This window comes from Austrofundulus limnaeus, unplaced genomic scaffold (assembly GCF_001266775.1).
Source record: "Austrofundulus limnaeus strain Quisiro unplaced genomic scaffold, Austrofundulus_limnaeus-1.0 Scaffold50, whole genome shotgun sequence".
NCBI lineage: Eukaryota > Metazoa > Chordata > Actinopteri > Cyprinodontiformes > Rivulidae > Austrofundulus > Austrofundulus limnaeus.
The window spans coordinates 991,566-1,001,149 of record NW_013952452.1 but is presented as its reverse complement, the minus strand read 5'-3'; the positions used below and the strand labels follow the sequence as shown (position 1 = coordinate 1,001,149).

The following is a 9,584-nucleotide window of genomic DNA, read 5'->3' as shown; positions in this document are numbered from 1 at the left end:
AAGATACACTTTAAGCACGAAAACCATTACAGTGAATTTAAAAAGGTGTCTGCGTTTTACATTTTCTCAATTTTTTACATGTTTAATGGGTAGAAAATTCTGACCTAATAGAAAGGTGCTCTTTGTCTATTTAAAAAGAATCCGAAATGTAAAAGCTTGAAAAAGTGACATTTCACGCAAAAATCTATAYTTCTAGCTGTTAAATACATTTTGTTGTACTTGGAGTCTCTAAGAGTGCAGAAAAGTTATTTAGTTTCTCCCATTGCTGCATAGATATATTTATATTCTGTTTGGGTCATACTTTTCAACCCGTTCAGTTTTCTCTATTTTCTACGACGTTTTCTGAACTATTATTACATCAAAGTATTTGCATCGGAACATCTTGGCTCCAACATGTAAGGCTGGATGGACAAGTCTTCTCTCGTTGACATCTTTTTAATTAATTTGTTAAAAACGTTTATGCACGCTATATGGTCGTGAACCCCTCTATCAAAAAATATCGAAGTATATCTTCTGAGATGGACGTTTTTTTATTTCTGTTGTTTTTATTGCTTCAAGCTAAATATCTGAAATTTCAAGTTAAAATAACTTATTTTTCATTAATTTCATGATACAGGTCAAAAGTCATACAATCAATGTACTTTTTTTTTTTTTTGCTCAAAACAGCATTTCTTTTATCACTTGTCTTCAACTAAAAATGGTACAAATTCAAAATTCAGAGCAAGTTCTCTAATATCAATTTAAGAACTAGCATTCCTTTAACAAATGCATAAAATCACATTATGCTGAGAAGGACAGGATTATCTGTTTACTGGTCAAACGATTGAAATTATGTTAAGCGTTATCTGATGTAATATTGCAAGATCGCATRTTAGTTCTTGAATAAAGTAGTAAAAAAATATATTTTCTTAGAGCTTAATTAAAATCTGTCCAGTGGTTCATGAGATGTTTTGCTCTTCAACGAACCGGGTTGATACCAATAATTAATTCCAAATAAAAAAAGTAAAGAAATGTTTAGCAAAGTATTTTGTGAATGACTCTCAGCTACTACCAAATTACATTTTTGCCCAAAATCTGTAAAACCGACTGAGTTACAGTCATTTTTGTATTGGCTGATGTTGATTAGCCATGGTGGCTATTGTTAATTAAGCAGCTGTAGATGTGCATCTAGCATTACAGTGGTTCATTGGATATTTTGCTAACAATTAGAACAAAAACATGCACACAGAAAAATAAAAACAAAAACATAGGTTTCACTTTTGGTTGCAGGTAATAAAAAAACCCTCATTAGGGTGAATCAAAGACAAACATAAATTAACAAACCTAAATGTCATAAAATTATTTTGTATACAATGTCCTAAGATTTGTATTGTCTACATAAATGTATTTGCTTGTGCCAAGTTTTTAACATCAGCAAATCTGTCCTATTTTGATAATAATTCAAGAGCATTAAGTGATAATCAGGGTGAGKATTTGGTTTTGGCAGACAGTGTGAGATCTGTACAGTCACCAATAAAAAAAGCTATAGCTCACAGACAGATAATAGTAGAGGAGTGATGATTGGTTTGAGAGAAATGAAGTGAATAGTCTCCTGAAAACCAATAGAGGATCAACTTTGTAGGGATGTTGACATTTCGTCAGCAGCTGCTGCCATTTTCTTCCCAAACTGCTGTGACCAGATTTTGCGAGGCTGCTCGGTGCGTTTGCTTATAATTTCCTCCTGCTTCGTTATTTCTACGAATTTCAACAAATCGGGCTGCCGTCAGGTAGTTAGCTACAGCCTCGTCTTCGAGTTTTTAATTTTTGTTGATGCATTTTGAAGAGACATTTTTTTGAAAAGAGGATCAAAGTAAATCCTCCAAGTTTTTCTGGTGACCCCTTAAATAGATAAGCTGCCGTGAAGAACATTATTTTATCTGCCCTTGTTCCAAATTTGATAATGATTTGAAACGTCAAAGTATGTTTTTTTTTAATCCGGAACAGCGCTTGTTGCAAAGTGTTTTGATGCTCGTCTTCGTCACCTGACACATTTAACGCGCTGTCATTGGTCGAGGAGCTTTGTTTACAAAACAGATGTCCACATGGTATTTAAATTGTTTTAATTTCCTTACTTTCTAAGACACATTAAGTTGATTTGATGCTACAGTTTGCCTTGTAATGTTATATTATACCTTTTCTGCTACTTTTGAATTGGCTATTATTAAGTTTTATTAGTTTTTTAGGATACAAGATGCTTCCTACAAAAACCAGAATGGGAATCTTTTTCTAAAATTTCATATCTTGAACACTGAGGAAGTTATGAGCAAAATTAGAAAACAGCAAGGTGAAATGGTCACAAAGGCCCCATTGGTTCTGCTGTGAACTGCAGCAAGAAAACATGAGCTGATTTCACCTAAACAAACATCAATAACTTCCCTCAGACTTCAGATAATCACATGATTTTGGTGATATTTTGTATGGTTTGAAATGTTCTGCTGTCAGATTTAATATTGGTGTAGGATTAAAAATTTAATATTTATTAAACTTTGCCTTATGTCTCAGTCAGTGCCGACGGTTTTTGATCTCTAGCTCTGTTTATTTTAGGGAATGATGGGAATTATGTGCAGGGATGCAGAACACGGTCGTGCACAAGAAGGTGACTAATCAAAAGTTCAATAAATACATTTATTCCTGGACAGCACACACAAAATGAGTCTTAATTTTCGGAACAGTACACATTCTGAATTGTATTATCTATGCATTAAACAATCAAACTGATTTACATGCAGCACAGAGCAGTGAAAAACACAACATAGATTACACAAACTGTAAACAAGGTCAGTAAATCGCGACTTTTCACTGAAAACCGACGAAGACGTTACGCGGTTTTTAATGTAGTTAATGATACTGAAGACAATTATGCAAACGTAAATACTCTACGTAACGTTATAAATGCATATTTACCCATTTTATTTCGGAGAAATGTCGAAATCAAACTGTCATCCCCAAAACATTGAAGGCAACCTGTTTTCCGGGTTGTACAAAATAGCCCCGCCTTTTTAACTACGCCAACCAATAGGAAACGGGGACCRTGTGATTGACGTCTAAACTACCTAATCACATAGCGCAGCGCCAAAACAACTGACAATCATGGTGAAAGCATCGACTTGGAAATGTTTGTGATTCAGGTGGCGTTTTAGATAACTAAACTGGTGAAGACATAAGGACAGTCCACCAAAATAAGCAAAGTAAGTGCATTGAAGCAATTCAGAACAGGGAGCAAGTGATTCGTTTATGTTTATCTCCCATTTATGCAACACGCTGCAGTTCAACTAATCCGTGACTATGAGCAGGAGTCGGGAACAGACCAATATGACTAGTTAAAAATCAAAGTTGGAGAAAATAGTTTTATCTGGAGACGTTAGAGTAAAGCTGTACATGTTGAGCAAATGTCTGGATTTAGAGAGTCAAGTCCCTCCCCGAAAAAAACAAAAACAAAACAAAAACAAACAAACAACAACCAACAACTCACACAGGTAAGAACAGAATTAGGTTTCAATATTTTCTCAGTAAATATTGACTCCATTAGAACCTTGTTTATGTCTTTCTTTTTTTAAATTTATGTGTTTTTTTGGGCACCTTGTGTAACTAAGTTTGACAACTCTGATATAATTTATTCTCCCTCAAAATCCTAATAAGATCCCATGATATTTGACGTTTCTTTATAATGCACAATCCTATTTCAGAAGGCTGCAGTATAAAATGTTACTTTGTTCAAACTCTTACAAAGTATTTGCAAATATCTACATCAAAGTATGTAGTTTTTTCATGAAATATATACATATTTATCATGCATTTGCAGATCCATCAATCCATTATCTTTCGCCATGTTTCCTTTCTRGCTCCTCGGTGCCCATGTCCAGCAGTCAGGGACACAACTCATACTACTTCTAATGGTGAAGCAGGTAGCATGAAATTACATTTTAAATACAATAAAACATAACATACAGAGCTTGCCATGCTGACTTGATATATCCACAAATCTGTGTGTTTTGGGGTTACATCATGTCATTAAGTTTCAACCTATCCCTTTTTTTAAAATCAGAGAATATTCTATCCACCTTGACGGGAGCATCAGAAGATGACCTCTGTCCTGTCAGACAAATGACAGGAGGAAGCACAGCGGTGCTTTCATAAAGCCGCAGCACTTGTAACAGGTGGCTGATTGCATTAGGTTTCCATCTGAGCGGCAGAGATCAGGAACACAGATCTACACTCATATTTAAAAAAGAAAGGTTTCTAATCATCAAGATTGTCATGTGACATCATTTAGCTGCAGAATGTAGCCCGTGTGAGCTGGACTGTGTATCAAAGCAAAAAATAACAAGGTTTCGGAGATGGCTTTCGGTCAGCCGGCCCCAGCCAAGGGCCTACTTAACAAGGTTATATGTTCAGAACCCAGGAGCACCCATGTCTTATAGGTTGATGTGGTCAGTTAATCATAAGAATTGTCCATTAAAAATACAACACCCATTTTTTACAGACCTATTGTAGCTTTCTAATGCTTCCTGAAATACTTATGCAACCTTCCAATTAGGACTTCCTGTTTGTTCCTTTATTTATTGAGGCAGTTTTTAGAAAAAAAAGCTGAAGCAGTAACAGCAAAGTGAACAAATATTGTCGTCTTATGCTAACCAAGATAATGTCAAATTTGTCATCTTTTTAAATTTTCTTAAACATCAGAGTTTTATATTTTGGTTCAGGCAACAGAAAAACTGCATACTGGCGGTTGTGGCTGTAGGGTATAGTTTTTTTTAATAATTAAACTATACAGGTGTTCCTCTAAGGCAATTTAATATGTGTGGCATTACTTTTTAACAGTTGTAATCATTGTATGTTAAGGCTACTTGCAGAACATAACTGTGCTTTGACCATTGACCATTTTGTAAACAAACATCCCAAAGTTCACAGCAGCTCTACTGAGAAACTGAGGTTCCTTTAGGCCAGCTGATGATCATGTTTGTGTAACCAATTTGCAACCGTCACATTATGAGCTTTGAAATGCAGTTGTCCAAAAAAAGAAAGAAAATCACCTCCAAGAAATGTACTTTATTTTCATGTTTTTCTTAAAGTGTTTCAAACCAAGTCATTAGAAATTAAATGAGATTAATTAATTTAATTGGGCTTCTTTTTATATACTGTTACATCAATTATCATGCACAGTGTGTGAATTTTTTTTTTTTGCTGTTTTAAACACATCTTAAAATTTTTTTGACTAAAAAGTTCTTACTGTCTAGAAAAAAGCAAACTTTATTTAAGTAATACAAAAAAGCTAATTTTTCATTTTGCACTATTTAATTAATTAATTAATTATTATTATTTTTTTTTTTTTTAGAAGAAAATGGATTCCTTGCAGTCCTGTCTGACTGACCTGGCAGGCCAGAACCACTGAGGACTTGTAAAAGAGGGGCCAGATGCAAAAATGCCAGTTTGGGAATAAAGGTACACTTTTCTGATCATGTTATAAACACAGGATTTCTTTTTTTTTCTTTTTGAAGACAATATATTTTACTGCTTTTAAATGTTTAATAACGTCAATGGAATTGTTGCTATATTTATACAATCAGACTTTGCAAGAGACCATCCCAAACGAAAACACAGTATTTGTGTATTACTACAGTTTATACCATTTTTAAAATTATATTATATTTTTCAAACAAAAACAAAAATCAATTTAAAGATATAAAGTGAAAAACATTTTCAGTTTCTGATAATGAAAGAACGATTTTTTAGTTTTAGCATGTTTTAGTTGCCAGACTTCGGAGATTTTAATTACACATTTATGGTCAGAAACTTAACAATGTATTGAAATAAATGTTAATAATAATTCACAAAGAATAGCCCTCTCTTTAACTATGGACATTTATTTAGTGCTCTGCGGAGTAGAATATGTCAGCAGGACGAGAAGCCTACTTGTAAACAATATCAAGTATGCRTGAGCACCACGGTTAAAGAGTTTATTTAAATGTGGTAAAATGAGAAAAGGAGAGAAGAGCAGTTCATGGTTTTCTTTTCTTTGCTGCAGTACTATTGTATCCAGGATCTTTTGTTTGTGTACRCTAATGGATGTCAAACCATTTCCCTCTTAATAGAATTCAATCAGTGGCGATCACACTGAATATGGTTAACAGTACAGTATGTGACAGTTCCTYATTGTTTGGACTGAATAATGCAACTTTGTAGAATAATGACAATATAAGAAAAGCAATTAGAAACAGTGGACCTGTGCATCACTTTTCTGTTTTTGTGCATAATGGCGAGCGCTCTTTGTTAAAGATACACACAACTCTCGAATGTAAACCGAAAGAATGAGGCAAGTAGAGGAGGTCCACCGTAATTATCTTTGAAGGTTGCGACCTCGACCGTTTCCCTGAGAAAACTATGAATTATCATTCATTCTTTGTGCACYGGAGGTGAAAAGCTGTGTGCAAAAATCTTTATGCTGAATTATGCAAGTTTCTTTTCAAGACTGCATCAACATGAGACTGGACTAAAGACATCATCACCACCACTTAATATAGCCACCTTAAGTTATTGTTCCTTTTTACTTATAGCCTGACTTCTATCAATATTCACTCTTGTGAGTGAGTTTTGCACACAGAAAAGTAATTATGGCCTATTATACATCAGAGTACTTACCTGCTATTATGAAGAAGGTCAGAGGACTTTCTTTGTATGCCRGCTACAGCAAATATAAAGGTTGCTGTAAAACAGTGCTTTGCGTTTCTTAGCACTGCAAACATAAAGCCTCTGTTTAGTGTCCATGTAAAGCTTTTTTTAAATAAACAAAGTGCTTCAGGTAAAACACCAACTTGTTTGCAGTTTGATTTACATTATTTCTTGCATGTCTTTGAGTTAGTTTTGTAGTTTAAACTGTTTTTTTAGGTTGAAGTGTAAGAGATGCTGACAGAAAAGTGAGAAAAGCGGACATTGATTATTCTAACATGTTTTACCAGCACTGACTTTTTCAGTTTGGTTGAGTTTTCTATTTAGCCCCTGATGATAAATATATATAGTTGAAGAATGAATGTCAAAGAATTTTTAAACGTTTTTACTGCCAACTGTCCTCAGTTTTACTATTCTTAGCGTCAACAGTTGCTGTTTTAGGCAACCAAATGTCGCTGCCACTGGTTCATCTTCTGAGCTTTTGACCATCCATTTTCACTGATCTTAATTGATGCCCTTGGTGTCATTTTTATGCTACTTTGTATGTTTTCATGGTCTAGATTGGTAAACAAATACAAACAAATGGACTGCCTCACTCAACAGTCTATTAGGATAGTCAGGGGACAATAGTGTGTTTCTGCTCTGATGTCCATAATGTGAAATCCAATCAAAATGAAGAGCATTTAGAGGTACTTATGGACTGTTCCACCATGTAAACGATGCAGTGAGCTCTGTAATAGGAGCTTTGCTAACGTCTGATTGAATCGTAGTGTATGGTCCTGTTGATGCACAATTGGACTAAAGTCTAATGGACACTAAACAGAGTTTGYTTTGTGGTCGTAATATCATGAAATCCCAGACTTGTGTTTTAGAACACCGCAATTAGCCTGGACTCTATTTTTCATCCACAGACAATTTTATAAAATTAGAATTAGATTTTTTTTTTGCAAAAAATGTTTTTTAGCATTTACTGGTTGGTATGACTTTAATATGCCACTCAACCACGCATACATAGTTTCTTCAACGCCTTTCCATGTAGGGTTGCGGAGAACTGGTGCTTAGCGGTGATTGGGTGAAAAGGTGAGGCATGCCCTATATGAGTTGTCAGTTCATCACATKGAAATTATTATGTCATGTGTGCCTTTTGTGTTTCTGTGTAATATTGGATTCTTAATATTTTTCTGTCTGTGGTATTTAATTAAGTTCATAACGTTAGCTGTTGAGGCTGTGGTAACTCAATCTCGTAATTCTGGCAGCAGGCATGAGCCCAGCTTGCCTCGGGAGCCAAGCCTTTGATACATGTTTGAGACCCCTGCAGAAAGGAAAACAACAGTAGTAAATCTTACACTGAAAAAAATAGCTTGTAAGATTTACTTGAAAAAAAACCTCGTAACAATTTGCACTAACATTTGTTAAGTAAATTTAAATGCTACAAATTCATGTAATATTTACTCATCATTATCTAGTAAAAGTTATTAAGAATATAGTTAAAGATTTGTGAATAAATCAGGTACATTTTACTTAATTTGCTCAATTAAATCTTGTAACATATACTTGATCAAGAAAGAAACCAGACAACTTATGTTTTATTTCGACCATGTCTTGTCCTCTCCTTGAAAAGTGAAGCAAGGGAATGAGGAGCAGCAGCCTTTGTGTGCATGCACCCTCAGTTTTAGCCCAGAAGAGTAGAAGTTACTTAATATATTCATGTTTATGTGCTGTCCAGAAAAAAAAACACTTAAATATTACTGGTAAAATAATATTAGCATTTACTTTTTTTGTACAGTAATATTGATATATAATATAATGCATACTGTTTATTTAGTAAATTCAAGTAGTTTAGAGATTTTGATATTTTTTGTGAAATTTAAAAGAATAATTAAACAAACGTTACTACACCCAAAAGTTTGTTTTTTTCAGTGTAGTTGTTGGTCTGAACTGTACAGATCTGGTTGGGTCTGGTCAAGATTTAAAACGAGGTCAGATTTGTTCATTTATAATCATTTGGAAGTTCTAGTGCTCTGTTTGATCCTCTTCCTCTGCCATCTCAGCATTAGTGCACACTTGAAGTATTGCTATTGTGATCAAACTCAAAATACCCCTGTGGTATTTTTTTTCCACGTTTACCACAAATGTAAATAGCTGTAATGATGAGAGTCTTGGATTTTATGTGATTCACAAAGTCACTTTGACATTCTCATGAACTACAGAACAAAGGGGTTCTTAAAATGTAAAGGCAAGGAAACCAAATAGGAAAATTGATCTCGTGGCTTAATCCATGGTAATGAGAACATAATTTTTCCTGTCATGTGGAACACCCTTTGTACTAACATTCCCCAAAACCATTTTGTCCTCTTTGCGTATTTTTTTTTTTACAGAACATTATAAAGGATGTCAGTAACTTACACTATAGCTGAGTAAAAGTCCTTATGGTCCTTAAAAGGGGGACTTTTCTGGAATTAATCAAAGAAGTCCTGTGATCAAAATGACCACAACTTTTTTCGTGTGTTACAACCACATAAGGATATAATAACTAAGTGCTTCATTCTGTTGCTATGTGACAACGGTGACACAAATAGGCCGTTTTCTCAGCACTTCAGTCAAATTAATTCTGATACAGTTATTCACGTGCATTTTGTAGCTACAAATGATTAATAGCACAATTAATCTGACTAAATTTGTGTAGTTCATTTGCTGGACACAATGCAAAAAAGCATTTGCTCCAAACCTGAGTAGTTGTAACAACTCTGCTTGAGTTAATGAGAGAATGTGTAAACTCAATTCATGTTTGCATTAAAAAAAAAACAGTCTCTGAACTGTGTGGCCTCTTCTCAACACCCCCCCCCCCAACACACACACACACACACACACACACACAC

The 9,584-nt window shown here is 34.5% G+C and overlaps 2 protein-coding genes across 2 annotated transcripts in view; one reads left to right on the top strand and one right to left on the bottom strand.

The window, feature by feature from the left end:
* The window catches only part of pex2 (peroxisomal biogenesis factor 2), an 11,388-nt gene extending 8,368 nt beyond the window's left edge, over window positions 1-3,020 (bottom strand). The window contains exon 1 of the mRNA XM_014008468.1: window positions 2,944-3,020. Coding sequence (XP_013863922.1) covers window positions 2,944-2,947 — 4 coding nt within the window. The 5' untranslated portion in view covers window positions 2,948-3,020. The remainder of the gene's footprint in view (window positions 1-2,943) is intronic.
* Window positions 3,021-3,233: 213 nt separating this feature from the next.
* Window positions 3,234-9,584, top strand: part of LOC106517560 (tropomyosin alpha-1 chain) — a 214,157-nt gene continuing 207,806 nt past the window's right edge. Inside the window, exons 1-2 of the mRNA XM_014008467.1 lie at window positions 3,234-3,515; window positions 5,375-5,481. The gene's annotated coding sequence lies outside the window, so the exon portion shown is untranslated. The remainder of the gene's footprint in view (window positions 3,516-5,374; window positions 5,482-9,584) is intronic.